Consider the following 19,813-nt stretch of genomic DNA (forward strand, 5'->3'; position numbering starts at 1 on the left):
AAGCTAACGATCAGTTCACTAAGAAGTCTAGACTAAAGAGCCAGTTGGTCCACTTTGTTAATGTATTTACCTAATACTAACATCCATCTTTATCTGCAAAAAGCAAGAAGTGAGGCCCCATGCACATGACCGTAGATTTTGTGCGTAATTACGGACACATTCATTTCTATGGCCGACGGACACTTTCCCGTATATTTACGTGAAGGTGTCCGTGCCATAGAAACCTTCCGTAAAAAATAGGACGTCCTATTTTTTTTATTTTAAGTCAGTTGCATGTGTATACAAAATATTCTCTTATTCCAATGTATTTCCAGGGGCAAGCAGTGGCTCAACTCTGCTCAACTGTTCCCAACGTCACCGTTTTTGGGACGGCTTCTGCCTTTAAACACGAGGCTATTAAAAACTCTCTTAATCACCTCTTCGACAGGAATGCAGATTACGTACAAGAAGTCAAAAAGTAAGTTGTTGTTTTTGTTTCCATGCAAATCCTAAACAGGTCACAGTGCGTTCAATCCGATAACAATCTAGCACTAAAAGTCATCACCGCACTTCCAAGTATATAGCAAGGCACTCACTAAAGCATACCCCCCAAGTGTCCTTCTTTTGTAAGGAGAGTCCTTGCTTTACAGCCAAACATAAGGGCCAGGTTTCCACGTAGCGTAAAAGCTGCGGAATTCTGTGCGGAAATTCCGCAGCATTTAAAGTAGCAGCCAAGTGGATGAAATTTAGAAAATCTCCTTCCCATGGAAATAAAACGCAGCATAAACGTTAATAAATTGACCTGCGGTGCGGAATTATTCGGCAGCATGTCAATTTATGCTGCGTTTTAGTTGATTTCAATGGGGTTGCAAAACCCGCAACAGAAAACCAAGTGTTGCGACTTTTGCGGTGTATTCGCAGTGATTACGCTGCAAAAATCGCAACTACGGGGGAAAAAAAAAACATACTTACACAGGATGCCCTCCTTCTTCCTGCAGTCCGGCCTCCAGGGATGACGTTGCATCTGATGTGACCACTGCAACCAATCACAGGCTGCAGGGTCACATGGCCTGTAACGTCATCCAGGGAGGCCAGAGCGGACATCAGAGGAGGGAGGGTGTAAGTATGAACGGCTTTCTTCCACAGCGGATATTCAGTTTGAAAAACCGCACCACAGTGTGGTGCAATTTTTCGGACGGAATGTACTGCCGGTTCCAGGTCGGACACGCTGCGTGATTTTTACACAGCGTATCTGCCCCGTGGGAACCGGACAAAGTGTCTGTCTGGTTCCTAACTGCATATTTGACCCTAACCTGGCGATCAACTGATAATCCCGGGTCGGCTATGGTGATCAACTGTAATGGCCATTTACCCTGCAGAGCTCGCTAGTACTTTACATTACTATGTAATACGTAATAGGGCTGGGTCCATAAGAGCAATTGACCCTTTTTGTTAGAAGTTCTTTACTCTGGGTCATAGAGTGGGGTCCTAAATGGGCGACTCCTCTCTATGATGCCTAGAAAATGGGTAAATTAAAAGGGGTTGTAAGAAAACCTCTTTGAGTGGCTTTTCACGCAGCGTTTTTAGTAAATATGCTAATTTTTTTGTGGCGTTTTTCCTAGTGTTCTTTGGGGCAAAAAACACTTTGTCCAGTTGGCTGGAAGTCATTAAGGAAAAATAAAACGCACTACAAACATTGGGTTTGTTTAGCTGGCCTTTTTTTTTTATTACTATTATTATTATTGTCTTGCGTTTTTTGGCTCAGTAGCGTTTTTTACAAAATAGCAGCAATCCTGAGGTTGACTGTTTTGGTTTTTTTTACAGCATTTTCCTATTAAAAAAAACTGTAGGGTCCTTGTGTGTTTTTTTGTGGCGTTTTTTTAGAATAATTCATGAGTTTCAAAGTTGAATCTTTGCATCACATGATCTTCAATGTGAAAAACGGAACCTAAAAAAACCCACAGGTAGTTAAATAAACGATTTGAAAATAAAAAACACGCATGTACCAGTTTACTAGGGTTGTATTCTCTCCAGGTGTTTGCATGGGTCCTCCGGGTGCTATGGTTTCCTTCCACGTTCCAAAAACATATTGGTTGCTGTACAATTGGCCCTGGAGTGTATTTGAGAGACAGGGAAATTAAATTGTGAGCCCTGCAGAGGACGGGGATTGATGTGAGTGATACGATATGTTGTTAGCGCTATATAAGCAATGGGTAATAGGTAATATAATAAGGAAATCTCATGTGGAAGTTTAATCACAGATACCGAGAGAGATTACTTCCAGCATTCCATTTCATGAACAAACTCCCATGTGAGATTTCTTGAGCTTGTGCTGAGGTGGCTGTCAATCACAATGGAGGGGGACAATTTCCAAAATTAACAAAATGCAAAGTAAATGAACAGAGGAGAAATCTAAATCAAATCAATATTTGGTGTTACCACACTTTGCCTTCATAACATCTTGAGAGCTAACGACAGATCTTCTGTTGATGTAGGCTTCCTCAAATCCTTCTGTCTCTTCATGTAATCACAGACTGAGGCCTCATGCACACGAACGTATTTTTTACTGTCCGTAAATACTGGCGTAAATACGGGTCCTTGGTCACACGTATTCGACCCGTATTGCACCAGTATTTACGGACCCGTGCCCGTAAATACAGGTCCGGTGTCACCAGTATTCCACCCGTATTTACGGGCACGTTTTCAATGCAAAATTGCACTGCACTAATCGGCAGCCCTTCTCTCTATCAGTGCAGGATAAAGAGAAGGGACAGCCCTTCCCGTACTAAAAGTAAAAGAAATTCATACTTACCCGGCTGTTGTCTTGGTGACGCGTCCCTCTTTCGACATCCAGCCCGACCTCCCTGGATGACGCGGCAGTCCTTGTGACCGCTGCAGCCTGTGATTGGCCTGTGATTGGCTGCAGCGGTCACATGGGCTGAAACGTCATCCCAGGAGGCCGGACTGGAGGAAGACGCAGGGAGTTCTGGGTAAGTATGAACGTCTTTTTTTTTTTTTTTTTTACAGGTTGATCTATATTGTGATCGGTAGTCACTGTCCAGGGTGCTGAAACAGTTACTGCCGATCGTTTAACTCTTTCAGCACCCTGGACAGTGACTATCCCCTGATGTCGCCTAGCAACGCTCCTGTAATTAGGGGTGCACACACGTAGTCACCCGTAATTACGGGAGCCCCATAGACTTCTATGAGCCTGCCCGTTCCGTAATTACGGCCTAAAATAGGACATGTTCTATATTTTTCAACGGCCCGGGCACCTTCCTGTAAGCAAACGGGAAGGTAACCGTGGCCAATAGAAGTCTATGGGCCCGTAATTATGGGCCGTAATTACGGCCCGTGATTACGGTTGTTTTTACGTTCGTGTGCATGGGGCCTGACTCGATGATGTTGAGATCAGGGCTCTGTGGGGGCCATATCATCATTTCCAGGGCTTCTTGTTCTTCTTTACGCTGGAGATAGTTCTTAATGACATTGGCTGGATGTTTGGGGTCATTGTCCTTCTGAAGAATAAATTTGGAGCCAAACAGATGCCTCCCTGATCGTATCGTATGATGGATAAGTATCTGCCTGTATTTCTCAGGATTGAGAACACCATTCGTCTTGACCAAATCCCCATCTCCATTTGCTGAAATGCAGTCCCAAACTTGCAAGGAACCTCCACCATGCTTCACTGTTGCCTGCAGACACTCATTATTGTACCGCTCTACAGCCCTTTAGCGAACAAACTGCCTTGTGTTACAGACAAATATTTCAAACTTTGACTCTTCAGTCCTGAGCACCTGCTGCCATTTTTCTGCACCGCAGTTCCTATGTTTTCGTGCATAGTTGAGTCGCTTGGCCTTGTTTCCACATCGAAGGTATGGCCTTTTGGCCGCAATTCTTCCATGAAGACCCCTTCTGGCCATACTTTTCTGAACAGAAGATGGGTGTACCTGGGTGCCACTGGTTTCTGTAAGTTCTGAGTTGATGGCACTGCTGGACATCTTCCGATTTCGAAGGGAAATAAGCATGATGTGTCTTTGATCTGCTGCACTAAGATTCCTTGGCCGATCATTTAGTCTACTGTCCTCATCATTACCCATTTCTTTGTGTTTCTTCAAAGGAGCTTGAACAGCACATCTTGAAACCCTAGATCACTTTGAAGTATTTGCCTGGGAGAGACCTTGTTGATGCAGTATAACTACCTTGTGTCTTATTGCTGTGCTCAGTCTTGCCATGGTGGACCTGTGACATGAAACTGTCTTCCACAACTTCACCTTTGTAGCAGAGTTTGGCTGTTCCTCACCCAGTTTTAAGCCTCCTACACAGCTGTTACAGTTAATGACTGTGTTTCAACCTGCATATGAAAATGATGATCATTATGACCTGTTTGGTATAATTGGTTAATCATACACCTAACTATAATCCTACAAAATCCATGATTTTGTGCAAGTGTACCTAGAAGAATTGATGCTGTTTTGAAGGCATAGGGTGGTCACACCAAATATTGATTCTCTTCTGTTCATTCACTTTTCATTCAAACTATTAACACTTCTATTTTTGAAAGCATTCTTACTTTGCAGCATTTTTCTACAACTGCCTAAAACTTTTGCACAGTACTGTACTTTGTGAAGTACAGATGTCAGAGTTCTGTCTATGCTTTCCAGAATCTCACCAGAAGGAGTAGACATTGTCCTGGATTGCTTGTGCGGAGAAAACACTGGAAAAGGAATTGGTCTTCTGAAACCACTGGGAACATATATTTTATATGGTAGGTTGGATGTTTTTTCTGTATGTAACTCTTACTCATCATTGGCCATTAACTATTTCAGGATGAGAAAAGGCTGACAATACGGTTCTTTAAAGGGATGACAGACAGAAAGTCCAGAAAAATCCCTGCCATCAAGGTCTTTAGCAGGTTTAGAGTTCAGTGGCTGAAACAATCTGTCGGGGGGCGATAATAGCAATAGTAGTCAAGTAACAGTCCAGGTTGGGTATACACAGAGCAGCTACAGTTTGTAGCGTGAGGCAGAGACGTGGTCAGGAAACAATCCAAGTTCAGTACACAAATAAGCAGCAACAGTCTGTAGAGTGAGGCAGAGACGTGGTCAAGAATCAATCCATGTTCGGTACACAGATAAGTGGCAAAAGTTTGTAGAGTAAGGCAGAAAGGATCTAGAGTATAGGCAGGAAGCTTAATAGTCTGGCAAGTGCAAAGGCCAGACTTATATAGTAAGCAAGAAGGGTGAAAGCACTCAGGCAATCAAGCCAGGGAATCCAGAAAACCTAGACAACAGATTCAGCTGTGGAGCTGTCCAGCAGCACCAGTTACCTCAGTAGGAGGTGCTGCTGCCTAGGATACAGCAGTTTCTTGGTATAAAATCCTGTCTGTCAGCTCTCCCAACAATCACTACTTTACTCATGGATTCTTCAGTTAGGAGAAATATATGCATGGATATTTTAACACACATGGCAATGGTGGGGAATTTCTTGTCCGCTACCACAACTAAAAGCTATACCTACCTTCCTCTAAGTAAGCAGGGCTTTGAGTAGCTGTGTCATGTAACCTCTTAATTAAAAGGGTTCCACCATGGGGAGGAACATATGAGGCTAACTATTTCCCAACCCCCTATTTGGAATTTAGGAAGGACATTTTGAGACCAAATGTATCCAGTAGTTCAGTTTTATCAGGAAATCTACAAAATACCCTAATGTAATAGGGCCTTTTCCGTGTCATGTTCCCTTTAAATCCCTTCACTTAAAATGTTATGTTATTTGGTATATTCCTTTAAATGCAATCTTTTTTATTATTCACATACCAATATACAGACAGCACCCGCTTGTATTATATAATTGCCAGGGAATTGTTTTAAAATTAACAGTGTATTAATTTCCATTCCAAGTTATCACTGCATAATTGCCACATACAATGCATTCGGAAAGTCTTCAGATCCTTTAAATTTCTTCACATTTTGTTATGTTGATCCTTGTGCTAAAATAAAAAAAAAAGCTTTTTCCCCATCATTCTGCACTCAATACCTCATAATGACAAAGTGAAAACAGAATGTTATTGATCATTACTTATGTCAATGTAATATATTAGTTTTTCCTTTTCAATAAATTAGCATTCAGACCCTTTACTCAGGACTTAGTTGCAGCAGGTTTGGCAGTGATAACAGCCTCCAGTCTTCTTGGGTTTGATGCCACAAGGTTTCATACCTGGATTTGGGGATTTTCTGCCATTCTTCTCTGCAGATCCTCTCAAGCTCTGTCAATTTGGATGGGGAGGTCGGTGGACAGACATTTTCAGGTCTCTCCAGAGATGTTCGATTAGCTTCAAGTCAGGGCTCTGGCTGGTTCACTCAAGGACATTCACAGAGTTGTCCCTAAGCCACTCCTGTGTTGTCTCGGCTGTGTGCTTAGGGTCATTGTCTGAGGTCTTGAGCACTCTGGATCAGGTTTTCAATTAATTAATTCATATTTCTCTCAACCCCGACCAGTCTCTCAGTCCCAGTCGCTGAAAAACACCCCCACAGCATGATGCTGCCACCACCATGCTTCACTCTAGGGATGGTATTGGGCAGGTGATGAGCAGTGCCTGGTTTCCTCCAGACATGACGCTTAGAATTGGGGCCAAAAAGTTCAATCCTGGTTTCATCAGACCACAGAATCTTGTTTCTCACAGTCTGAGTGTCCTTTAGGTGCTTTTTTGCAAACTTCAGATGGCTTTCATGTGTGTTTTACTGAGCAGAGGCTTCTTTTTGGCCACTCTGCCATAAAGCCCACATTGAAGGTGCTGCAGTGATGGTTGACCTTCTAAAAGTTTCTCCCATCTGCACACAGGATCTTTGGAGCACAGCTAGAGTAACCATTGGGTTCATGGTCACCTCTCTTACCAAGGCTCTTCTCCCCCAATTACTTATTTTGGTGGGGCAGCCAGCTCTAGTAAGAGTCCCGGTTGTTCCAAACTTCTTTCATTTCAGAATTATGGAGGCCACTGTGCTCTTGTGAACTCTCCATACCTGTGCCTCCACACAATCCTGTCTCTGGGCTCTACAGGCAGTTCTTTCCTCCTCATGGCTTGGTTTTTGCTCTGATATGCATTGTCAGCTGTGAGACCTTATATAGGCAGGGGTGTGTCTTTCAAATCATGTCCAATCAAATGAATTGACCACAGGTGGACTCCAATTAAGGTGTAGAAACATTTCAAAGATGATCTATAGAAGCGGGAGGCTCTAGAGCTAAATTTCAAGTGTCATAGAAAAGGGTCTGAATACTTATGTCAATGTGAAATTTTAGTTTTCCATTTTTAATAAATTTGCTAAAATGTCTAACATTCTGTTTTCACTTTGTCATTATGGGGTATTGAGTGCAGAATGAAGTGGGGAAACTTTTTTTTAATTTTTTTTTATCTTAGCACAAGGCCTCAACATAACAAAATGTGAAAAGGTCAGTAGACTTTCCGAATGCACTGTAAGTCCACATTGTTTCATACTTTGTTGTTAGGAGTTTGGAGCAGGGCTTAGTTTGGGGAAGTAACGCGCCGATCAGAGACCGGGCATCATTCAGTCTAACACGATCAGGCCAAACAGGAGCGTGGACCCACTGTATTCACTTTTAGATTTGGTTAAGTTCTAAACCAAGGGGTGGAATCTAAGTGATTTTGCCATTTTCAACTTAAAACACCCCTCATGGGGGTTTAGTTTCATCAGGTCGCGTCCCCAGACTAGTTTCCAACAATAAACTCCTTTACAAATTAACAGGAACCTTGTTGCTCAGGCAAGGTGTGGCAGGACTTGTGCCTGTCCATTGAAGATGTCACGTGGCATTTGCTATGGAGAGCCCGGTGACAAAAGTGACGAGAATATCAATCACATAGGTAAACTCAGCACCAAGTTATACAGATTTACACAACAGAATGCAGATTTGATTATTATCTTCGAAGTCAAGTACAGAGTAAAGAGTAGTACTATATTTTTCCTGTTTCTAGGATATATAGGATATATTTTTAAATCTCTCTAAGCTGCAGTACCAGTCACAGCCCATAGACGAGAGTGGCGCTGTTTCAAAGAGAGCATACCCTTTTTTCTCATACAACTCCTTCATGTGTCCAGTATATAATATTGTAGATTGAATGGTGTTTGTGACATAGTTAGTGTTAAGTTCTTTGTTATACAGCTTTTCTTTGTATTCTTCACATATGTGTATGTCATATGTACAATCTCTCTCATATCTTTCTTAACAACTGTTTCTTCACAGGCTCATCAAATATGGTTACCGGTGAAACAAAAAGCTTCTTCAGTTTTGCCAAATCAGTAAGTGTCAACCTAAAAGCATTTATTCGTAATCATTTTACATAAATAAATTTCATGTTGAATATTGAAAGTTAAGGGGATGAATATTGTACATCCAATCTACATAGTATGCAGAATAAATACTTATTTTATTTTGTTCAGACTATGGCAGTTCGGGTTGCCTAGAAACCACTTGACTTCCTGTGTGGGTGACCACCAATTCAATACATGTAGCTACATCTATTGAGGTGGTCACAGTAAATTCTGTCTGCTCTAACAATACATTGCAAAGAAAAGGAACAGGAAGACTGTAAGTTATATGTTTTCTGTGTACTGGGGGAGATATTGTGTGAAAAATTAAGATAGTTAATAAACATCCTACCCACTAAAGTAACAAGTACTGTCATGTAGTGCTTAGACTTAAAAAAAATTGTGCAGTGTTAAAATGTGGTCCCCGAGAGCTGATCGCAGAGTTCATGGAAGCATGCATTGTTTATTGACAAGCGGATTTTTGTAGGGGTAGCCTGTGTTACTACACTCTGAATTGTGGCTTTAGATAGGACCTGTCTTCTCTCCTAACAGGTCTACTTTAGTAAATACTGGTATTCCACATGAAATAATAATTCTGGAACATATTTTTTTAGAACTCTGCTAGGTGCCATTCCTCTGTTATTCCTCCTAGAAATGTATGAATAAATTGACAACTGGGTGTTACCATTCCTCTTGTCAGAGAGGAGTGTCCCTGCACAGTCTGAAACTGTAATCACTGATTGGACATTGTTAGTCTGTGGAAGGACACACCCCTAACTGGTAACACCCAGTTGTTAATTTATTCATACATTTGCAGGAGGAATAACAAAGGAACGGCACAACATAGAGTTCTAAGAAAAGAGGCTCCAGAATCGTAATTTCATGGGGAATACAACTTTTTACTGAAACAAACATATCAAGAGAGGTGACAGGTCCTTTTATGTTCTATTCAGCTATTAGAGAATATGCATATCTGAGGACCTAGCAGGGAAGTCAGAGCGAACTTCTATTTCCCTAAGGGGTAGTTCACATTGCGTTTTATGAAGGCAGAAAAAAATCTGCCTCAAAATTCCTTCAGGATTTTGAGTCCGATTTTGAGCTGTCAGCGTTGTTTTAACGTTTTTTTTATTTTAAAGGTATTTGCCCATCAGGGATAATTATGGCATATCCACAGGATATGCCATAAATGTCAGATAGTTGCAGGTCTCAGCTCTGGGACCCGCACCCATGTCCTATAACGGGACCCTCTAAACCCCGTTCTACCTTTCTCAGTTCCCGCTGCCTCCCGGCCACTTCCTGATTACATCGTTGGAAATTACTGCCATTCACTTCTATGGAAGTTACGGAAACAGCATAGCTCAGCGAGCTATGCTGTTTTCAGAATTTCTGAACATGTAAGCAGGAAGTGGACTGGGAGGCAGCGGTAACCAAGAAAGCTAGAACGGGGTTTAGGGGGCCCTGTTCTACAGATAGGTTCAGGTCCCAGAGGTAGGACCCGCATCTCTCTGACATTTATGGCATATCCTGTGGATATGCCATAAATGTCCCTGATGGGAAAACCCCTTTAACGCTTTTTCGCTGCATTTTTTGTCCGTGGCCGTTGAATCTAATGCAAGGACCAAGGGCAGAAAATGCTGCAAAATACGCTCAGAAACGAGTGCCGCACGTTTTTTCTGCCTCCCATTGATTCAATGGGAGATCAGAGGCGGAAACGGCAGGTAGAAAAAACATGCTGCTTTTTTTTCCCCGCAAGTGGCCAAAAGCCACCCGGGAAAAATAACACCTCTGCCTCCCATTGAAATCAATAGGGGGCGATTTGTGCAGTGTTGTGGCGCTGATTCCAACGCGGTTTCCGCGTCAAAATCAGTGCAAAAAACTCTGAAGTTGAACCTAACTGCCCTATTATTATCATATATTTTGAGGATTTGCTATTTTTGTAATTCTCTACTGTTTTATGTGAAGTGGATCCGTACCAGAGGAACTCTACGATTTGTACCACAAAAAAAAAAACGGAGTGTAGACCAAACGTGATGTTTCCAAACCTAATACAGTATAACTTTATACTTTCAGTGGTGGCAAGTGGAAAAAGTCAATCCCATCAAATTATATGAAGAGAACAAAGTTATGTCTGGTTTCTCACTGCTAAACCTTCTGTTCAAGCAAGGACGAGCTAATGTCATAAGAGGCGTTGTAGACAAGCTTCTCGACTTGTACAACCAGAAGAAGATCAAACCATTGGTGGATTCATTGTGGGCGTTGGAAGAGGTATCATCATGTCATTGAAATTGCTGCAATGTCGTGAAATGTTAATGATGCCCATATCTTCAATATATCAAAGGGATTGTAGTTTCTCTGTAGATCACTGTGCCACACGTATGCCAAGTGTGTATGATCATTCTTGACATTTTCTTCAACCCAATCTGATATTCGTCACAAATACTTGACTTCTGTGGATGCAGTTTCTCTTTGAATTAACAAGTCCTGTATTTAAGATTATAGTATATTGCTGTTTTCTTTATGGTTATACATTTCTAATTTTGGCTGTAGTCCCTGATATGACCCTCCCCTTTCCCTTTGAACACCAAAATCGTAATTTTTTTGCACTAACCTTTTTGAGTCTCTGCTCTTCAGCTAGGAGTCTTCCTTCCTAAGGAATCTTAGATCAATGTGCTTGTTTTCCGAGTCCTTCAGCTTGAGGCAGGGGCGTACATAGAGCAGTGGGGGGCCCATAACAAAAAATTCAAAGGGGTTCCTTACATGTGCTGGCTTATACCACTACATGCAACCCCTTTAAGGTAAGGAGGGCTCAATGCTTATTCACCTGCCCAAAATGCCAAGAACCCATCCTGTGCAGGAGAGGGAATTGGTGGAAGCACCTATGATCTGGATTCCTCATCACTTGTTTGATCATAGTGAAAAGCGTTTGGACAACCTGAGCTGAGTCCTTCTTTCCGTGGGCCCCATACAGCCACATGAGCTGTGATTATGGTACTGTAGGTATATCATTGACCGGAGTGCTTATTATGTGGTCTATGTGCCTGCAGAAATTACATAGGGAACACTGTGGTTCCATTTGTCTCTTTCCCTGACTCACAATGTAATGGCCTTGAAAGTTACATAGTTACATATATTACATAGTTACATATATTACATAGTTACATATATTACATAGTTACATAGTTAGTACGGCTGAAAAAAGACACGTCCATCAAGTTCAACCAAGGGACAGGATCTTGCAGAGTCACTGTTTTTTTTAGAATGCAGATGGGCAGAAGGTGCAGCCTTTGAGTGCCAGGATCCTGCAAATAGCGGTATATATCTGAGATTCCTGTGCTCCTATGATAGGAGGGGAGAATTTTTTTGTGAAATCGGGATTAGATTATAAATACTATTCGCATTAATATGTCATTAATAATAGGAAAATCACCTATGACATCCAAGTTTAGTGCTGTTATTACGTGTCTAACTCCTGTAGTTGGGAGATGTATTTCTGGTGTAAATATGTCTGTTTTGTTGTGTTTGGGATTCCAGGTGAAAGAGGCAATGCAGCGAATCCATGACAGAGGTAACATAGGAAAGCTGATTTTAGATGTGGAAAAAGCTCCAACCCCTCTGGTTAGTATTATTTTTGTTGTTGTTATCATTGTTGTTATTATTATTATTATTTTATTAGTAGTAATAGTATTATTATTGTTGTTGATGATATTATTAGTATTATTATCATTGTTATTATCATTGTTATTATTATCATTGTTGGTGTTATTATTAGTAGTAATATTATTGTTGGTGTTATTATTATTATTATTCTTCAGGTTGGTTACATTGATTAGATTCCTCCTGCCACATTTAAAAAGTGCAGGCAGCTATTTTATGTAATCATATCATTCATTATATTGGATTTTTAAAGGGGTTATCCAGGTTTTTAAAATTGATGGCCTATCCTATCCATGGCCCCTTCAAACAGCTGATAGCCAGGGGTGCCGAGAGGACCCCCACTGATCTAATATTGATGGCCTGTCCTAAGTATAGACCATACATTTTTAAAACCCGGGTAACTCCTTTAAGTTAGAAAAAAATAAATCATTGACTACACTTAGCATGATGATTATGTGATCCAGAGAATTGTAGATCTGGCTTTCTGGAGAATTAAAGGGGTATCCCCATCATTGGTATGGCAAAAGCAGGTAAGCATTATCAGTAGGTAGTGACTTGCTTATAATGTTTATTCTGGATCAACATGCAGGATATTTCGTGGCGTTTTTAATTGCGTTCTTTAATGGACGTAACACAGTAGGCCCCATTGATCAAAACTGTCTACCAGAAAAACTGTCCTTGTTGCCAATAGCAACCAATCACAGTGCAGCTTTCATTTTTCCGGAACAGTTTAAGAAATAAAAACTGAGGTCTGATTGGTTGCTATGGGCAACAAGGACAGTTGTGATATATTAGGCCCAGTGTATGAATGGGTACTAGATTTCCAGAGCTAGGACATTCATTCAGGTTTTTATTATGATTGCCATTTTTAGTGTCGGGAAGAAATTTTTCCCCCTAATATGAGGCAATTGGCATCCCCCTCATGGGGGCTTTTGCCTTCTTCTGGATCAACACTGTATGATTATAGGTTGGACTTGATGGACCTGTGTCTTTTTTCAATCTTATCAACTATATAAGAATGTAATGTATACATTGGGGCAGATTTACTATAAAAAAGTGCGACAGAATTCTGGTGTACATGCCGTGTACCACATTTATTAACTTTTTTTCGACACGCCAACAAGGGGGTGAGATTAATGTGAAAGGGTGTGTGGCTTAAATGTGATACTGTGTGCCAAAAGTTTGACACAAAAAAATGCCATAAACTAAGCCAAATAGTAGGTGGTATAAGGAAGAGAAAAGGGTCTAGCTAGATACAGCGTGCATCACTTTGATAAATTTGGCGCATTTTCTGACTGCCTTAGACAGTATCAGTAAATCTGCCCCATTGTGTTATGCTTAGTGCAGGCCCTGAGGGGCGCGCATGATACAAGGAATCAAAGAACATTAAAAAAAAAAAGAATCCCTGTGTCATGCACCACCCCCTCTTGTCTGGAGTGTTCCTTTAAGCTTAAGAGGTGCTGTATGACAACCACTAAATAGGAGCGGTCACCCAGTCCTGTCCCCCAGACACTAGCTGTATCTCTACATTTATTTGCTATTCAGGGTCTATAAAATTCTGGCTGACAACCTCTATGGGAAATGTAATGGCCCATTAGCTGTTGTCACCCAGTATCTATTGTAGAAGATCAAGATCATTGAGAAATAGCAGAAGACGTTACTCAAGAAGACGACTCGGGGATTTATATTTCTGGGTTATTTTCTTTATTTACTCCATAGCTAATAGGAAGTATTATACCCCTAAGGTCTTATTCACATGAACGTATAATACGTCCGTGCTACGCGCGTGGAAATCACGCGCATCGCACGGACCTATGTTAATGAATGGGGCCGTTCAGACTGTCAGTGAAACTCATGACATGTCCTATATTTGCCCGTGTTTCGCGCTGCACGCACCCATTGAAGTCAATGGGTGCGTGCAAATCACGCTCGGCACACGGAAGGACTTCCGGGTGCCGCGTGTGATGCGCGCTACAGTAGTAAAAACTATGAATGAAAACAGAAAAGCACCACGTGCTTTTCTGTTTGTAAACATAAAACCAGAGTGTCATCATGATGCTGGCCGCTCGAAAATCACGCAGCCACGCACCATATTCTGATGCCACACGGACCTTTTGCGCACACAAAACGCACACGCTTGTGTGAATCCGGCCTATGGCTGTACTGTGGATTCAACTGGGAAAAACATCCAGCGTTCTGTGTTAGCCTGTGGCTGATAAAACATCTGATCTGAATTAAATTAAATACTTCCTCCTCCAGTACGCCGTGAGCCAACTATTACAGACCTCAAACAGCTTTTGCATGTGCACTGTTAACAGAATAAATCTTCTTTTGGAGCCATTGAGTTAATGCAGGATGACTCTGTTGATGTGGAGTGTGATATTACCACGTGCTGCTACAGTATCCAAACCAAAGAAGGTTTTACCAATTAACCTCCGGGCCTCTGTTCCTTAAATAAATTCCAGCGCAGGCCATGTGTGAATGTATTTGATGTACTAGTGCTGCCCCTGTACTGCACCCACCGTCCGGAGCCACCCTTTAGGCACTGCAGAATTAAAAATATCCAATATGCTTGTCGCTACTCCGTTTTCTACAATGCAATGCAGAGATCTTGAAAGTTTTCATTTCCTTCTTTCTACAAAGTATGACACCATCAATATGTTCTATCTCATCCCCTATTAATCATTACTTAAAGGCCGTGTACACTTTTGAAAACTATTTTTTTATTATAATTATTAAAAATGTGTATCGGTGAGGTTTGTTCAACTTGGTAATTATATTTTATTAACAATTATTTTTGCTTTTTGAGATACAGCTGCTATGTATCCTGTATATAGAGCAGCTGTATCATGTGTTGAAACCTGTATCCGTCAGGTCTGCGGGACTGACGGGTTCAGTGACTGCGGAGACACGCCGGATCCACCTGTAATCTATCACATCTAAGTTATGAACATCTCGACCCTGCGTGTCAGAGACATGTAAGACTTGTTTTCACTGAACCTATCAGTGCCGCTGACCTGACGGATACGGGTTTCAGCGCATGATACAGCTGCTCTATATACAGAATACATAGCAGCTGTATCTCAGAAAGTAAAATTTATTTTTAATAAAATGTAATTTCAAAGTTGCACCAATCACGCTGATACACATTTTTATAAAAAAAAAGAAAGAAAATCATTTTCAAAGGTGTACATGGCTTTTAAATACTACCTAGATATTACAGCGAAGGAAGTATTTATACAGAGGATGGGGCAGACATTGACAGTACATGCAGGCCCGTTGGGGGAACAGAAGCACTGCAAATTGAGACCCTCATGTTCAGCTGTTATCGCCAGGCAAACTGGACAATGAATACACATTTTGCTGCAGAGGAGGCGAAGCAGTGCCTCCTTGTGCCTCTGATTTTACGTCATGCATTTAACAGCATAGAACCCGTAAGAAAAAAAAATTGTGCCATTCCGCATCATGTGCTGGATTACAGAGGCATTCTTCCCTAGAAGCATTGCCATAGGTGCTCCGGGTGCTGCCATACAGGTTCATGCTGATGGCATTGCCAGGTGCATGAGACCTAAAAGAAGGGGGTTCAGATCGGAGAACGTCCCCTCTATTACATCCATATACCATAATAGGACATGTTCCTATTGTCCTAAGTTCATTCTCTAAAACATAAAATAGCTTATCTTATGGTATAAGATGCCTAGGTCTCACAAACTCCTGGTAAATTTGAAACATAGCCCCCACTATTAACCAAATAATATTGTTATGGGGAAATTATAGATTTTGGGCAGTTACCCTTTAAAGGGATTATTCCATTATATATATTTTCATACCAAAAGTTCATAAATGCAGTCACTTGCTGTTTTAAAGTAATTTGCAGTGCTTTTATAGTAGAAAAATACTATTTTTATCATTTTTTGTTTCCCTGTGTCCCACTTTGTGCTGCCACTACTCTGTGCTGCTGGGGGCGGGCTCTAGTCAAAATTAGTATTTTTCCCCCTCTAGCAGCTGACAATATAGTCCCTTCTTACTTTACAATCCAGCTTTACAATCCTAACAAGCTGACAAGAAGGAGTCACCTCAGCTATACTGCCATGCTACTGCAAAGTCCCTGCTACTTCCCTGACAAGCTGGGCTGAAAGCCATTTCTATTGGCTGCTCTGCAGTAAACAGAGCATCACTATGCAGAGACCTGGCTATGGGCAGTAACTGAGCATGCGTGTCCACTAGAACTCAGCTCAGTAGGTGGACGTACACATTGCTATACACTTTAAAGCCATACTATGTAAGTAAATGTTATAATTCTTCAGTGGATCATGAGTTTACATTTCAAATGTGTTTATAATTTATCGTTTATTTAAAGAAACATAATATTCTTCATGGGATAACCCCTTTAAGTGTTAGGTATTTTTATGTACACTTCTGTATATGGACACTGATGGTTTCCAGCAGCTATGCTCACAAAACTCTGCTTGCATTTAGATGGCTAATGACAGTACAGAAACAAGTGAGGCTGGAGAGGAAGAGGAAGACCACGAGGGGGACACTGAAAATAAGGAAAGGATGCCCTTCATCCAGTGATAGTGGCTGTGACTGATGAAAGATACGAAGACGGAAAAAAAATCTTTTGTGCATCAGTGAACAAACTTGCTGTAGTACACTGTGTGTTGTATTTGTCTGCAGTGAGCTGAGCTACTGTATAAACCATTGTGTATATTGTGGCAGTAAGTGCCTACTTGGCAGCCTTTAGTACGTGTAGCAATGTGTAAAATAGGCCTGTGATACACCTTTAAGATATGCAGGAAAATATAATTACAATTTATTATATGAACCCTTCACCTCTTTGCTACCAGGGAGCTTAGGACAGTTATTAAATGAGGACCATTTAGACAAATACAGTGCTGGGTTATCCAGTGCCTGGTGAATTAAAGGCTGCCTCGAATTCCCATAACAGGCTTGTTGAATAAACGCTGCCAATGAGCTAGACTGCCACCTCAATTTAAGTGCCAACCCTTTATCAGTATTAATATGTTCTATTGTTGTGCCATATAGCCATCCACGTCACCTTCAAATCACAACGGGTTAACCCCAGAAATGCCCGGGAGCCAGGAAAGTGCCAAGTGGGTTATTGCCGTGATTAGAGCCTTATGTCATTTTCTCGATGTAGTGAATTAGATGGATACACTTTCTCCACGCTTCTTTCAAAAAGAAAAATGAAGCCTAAAGTACAAGCATTTTTTTACCTTCCGTGTCTTCAGTAGTTTTTAAGAGCTCTTGCACACGACCGAGTCCCACTCGGGCCGTTCTTCACGGAATCCGGGTGGCACCCGATTGTTTTCACCGACCCATTCACTTCAGTGGGTGAATCTCCGATCTGTGGAAAGATAGAACATGTCCTATCTTACCACAGGACGGGACTCGGGCAGCACACACGGTGGTGTGCAAGAGCCGTAAGACACATGCAGCCAATTTTATAGTGATTTCTACTTTTTTTCAGTGCAAAAATACCTCAACCTTGTTTTCCACTAGCAACCTACAGCTTTATTCTGATTATTAAACAAATTTCCACCTAAAATCACCAGTAAATATATGTACTAGAGTTGGTTGTTCAAGTTATCTAAAGTTCTATTCATCAGTTTATTAGTTATTATGTTCCTGAGTAAGTTGGGTGACAACCAGTATAGTCGCCAATTTAGCTCTAATCTATGTACTATAGATGCAGACCATGCGACTGCTATGGGGTCCTTGGGGAGATGGGGCCCAGTCCTGTTTGCTACTGGGTGGGAGACCCTGTGCAGGACCCCGCCCTCCAGAGGAGCTGCGTTGTCAGCAAATAAGGAGGTGGGGAGTTGGTCTTGGGGAAAAAAACACAAGGCCCTTCTCTCCTGACTGGCATAATAATTGCGGACCCTTCTTTACTGGATACGTCACTGCTCCCATGGGGTTGTCACTCATCTTTTTCAGACCATTAAATGGCAAATTTGCCCACTTGAAAAGTGTTGTAGCTCTCAATGCATTAGGAGAAAGCTTAGTGACAATCTCTTGGATACTGGAGTGTCAGCCATATTTGGAAAACAGTGAAGGAATAGAATTTTAACTCCTTTACACAAGAGGCCGACTCATGGACTTATATTTACTGATGATCTTAGGGGGAAATTATGTTTGTTTTGTCACACTTGTCTTTAGTAGTCCTGTGGGGTAAAACATTAAAATTCAGTCTGTTTAATCGTTTGATGTTGTATAATGATAACAGATATCCATATATACAAGATCATATAGATTCCTTTAAGTTGGATGAATTTTTTTTAAAGGAACACTCCAGAAAAAAACAGATGTACTGTGTTATACATAGTGCAGGATCTGAAGTGACTTCTGTTTTTGGTGTTGTTTGATTTCCTGAGTCATGTGCTGCCCCCTCAGGCCCTTGACAAGTCATAACACAATTTTTATTCTGGACTGTTCATTTAAGGAATTGTAAGGATGTCTTTTTGTGATATAAGTAAATTCGGTATTGTCTGCATTTATTTTAGTGTGCTAAGTGTAATACATAGAGGTGGCTGGTAAATATCTTCAAATCTGAGATATTCACAAAATTGAAATGACAAAAATAGAGTTTTTCCAGAAATGTTATCTGTTTTAAAGTGTCAGTATTTGATATAATTTGTGTTGGTTAATTTAAAAAAAGCCAATGTTCAAAGAGATTTTAAGAAATTCTATGTTTGACAACACATGTTTAATGGGCAATTCCACTAAAAACCAGACAATGCCGTTGAGACTACAGTTAACCCCAATACTCCTTTGTTATACCCCCAGTGGTCAAAGAAGCTGAGATACAGGGTGCTGTTGGCTGGGGTCCTTATACTGTAGAACAGCTTTATCTGTCTGTGTGCTTGCCTGTGATTTGACACTGTGGTCACTGGTGATTTAATTGCCTGACTAAAGAAAATGGCTTCATATAATCCCAAAATTATCCTTTTTACCTTTTTGTTAACCCGGCAATTATATTAGTTAGGGAATGGAAATCACCAGTGACTACCATGCCCCCTCCATGTCAGAGGCAGGCACATGGACAGCTAAAGCAGCGCTACAGTGCGAGGACTCCTGCAAACAACCCCCATATCTCAGCTTCCTTGACTCTTGTGAGTGTAATACTAGGTGAGTGGGATATTGGGGTTAACTGCATTCACACCTGAATTTTAAGGCTTTGAGGGTAGAAAGGCTTTAAATCCCATTTCTAGACCTTTTACATTAAGACACCCATAGCAACCAATGTGGGTTAACTTTTTATTTCTAACCTGAACTTGAATAATGAAATGTGAACTCTGGTTGGTTGCCATGGGTAACAGACAATTTTTCTCTGTGACAATTCTTACTCCCATTGGTTTAACCAGCATGATGGTTGCATCTAGTGTACATGGTTGGGTATATTTAAAGAGACTCTGTCACCACATTATAAGTGCCCTGTCTCCTACATAAGGAGATCGGCGCTGTAATGTAGGTGACAGTAATGCTTTTTATTTAAAAAATGATCTTTTTTCACAACGTTAGGAGCGATTTTGGTTTATGCTAATGAGCTTTCTTAATGCCCAAGTGGGCGTACTTTTACTTTCGACCAAGTGGGCGTTGTACAGAGGAGTGCATGACGCTGACCAATCTGCATCATGCACTCCTCTCCATTCATTTACACTGCACTAGCGATATAGATATATCGCTATGTGCAGCCTCATACACAAGCCCTAACATTACTACAGTGTCCTGATAATGAATACACATGAAATCCAGCCTGGACGTCATGTGTACTCAGAATCCTGACACTTCTGACTCTTTTTTGTGAGATTCCGGCAAGTGAAACCAAATCTCGT

The 19,813-nt window shown here is 41.2% G+C and overlaps 1 protein-coding gene across 1 annotated transcript in view; it reads left to right on the top strand.

Annotated features, from left to right (window-relative positions):
• VAT1L (vesicle amine transport 1 like) overlaps positions 1-18,974 on the top strand; it is a 43,514-nt gene extending 24,540 nt beyond the window's left edge. The window contains exons 4-9 of the mRNA XM_075838642.1: positions 315-457; positions 4,644-4,747; positions 8,236-8,291; positions 10,371-10,565; positions 11,832-11,915; positions 16,434-18,974. Coding sequence (XP_075694757.1) covers positions 315-457; positions 4,644-4,747; positions 8,236-8,291; positions 10,371-10,565; positions 11,832-11,915; positions 16,434-16,532 — 681 coding nt within the window. The 3' untranslated portion in view covers positions 16,533-18,974. The remainder of the gene's footprint in view (positions 1-314; positions 458-4,643; positions 4,748-8,235; positions 8,292-10,370; positions 10,566-11,831; positions 11,916-16,433) is intronic.
• The last annotated feature ends 839 nt before the right edge of the window (positions 18,975-19,813 follow it).

The sequence above is a fragment of the Rhinoderma darwinii genome, chromosome 9, assembly GCF_050947455.1.
Source record: "Rhinoderma darwinii isolate aRhiDar2 chromosome 9, aRhiDar2.hap1, whole genome shotgun sequence".
In the NCBI taxonomy this organism is placed as follows: domain Eukaryota; kingdom Metazoa; phylum Chordata; class Amphibia; order Anura; family Rhinodermatidae; genus Rhinoderma; species Rhinoderma darwinii.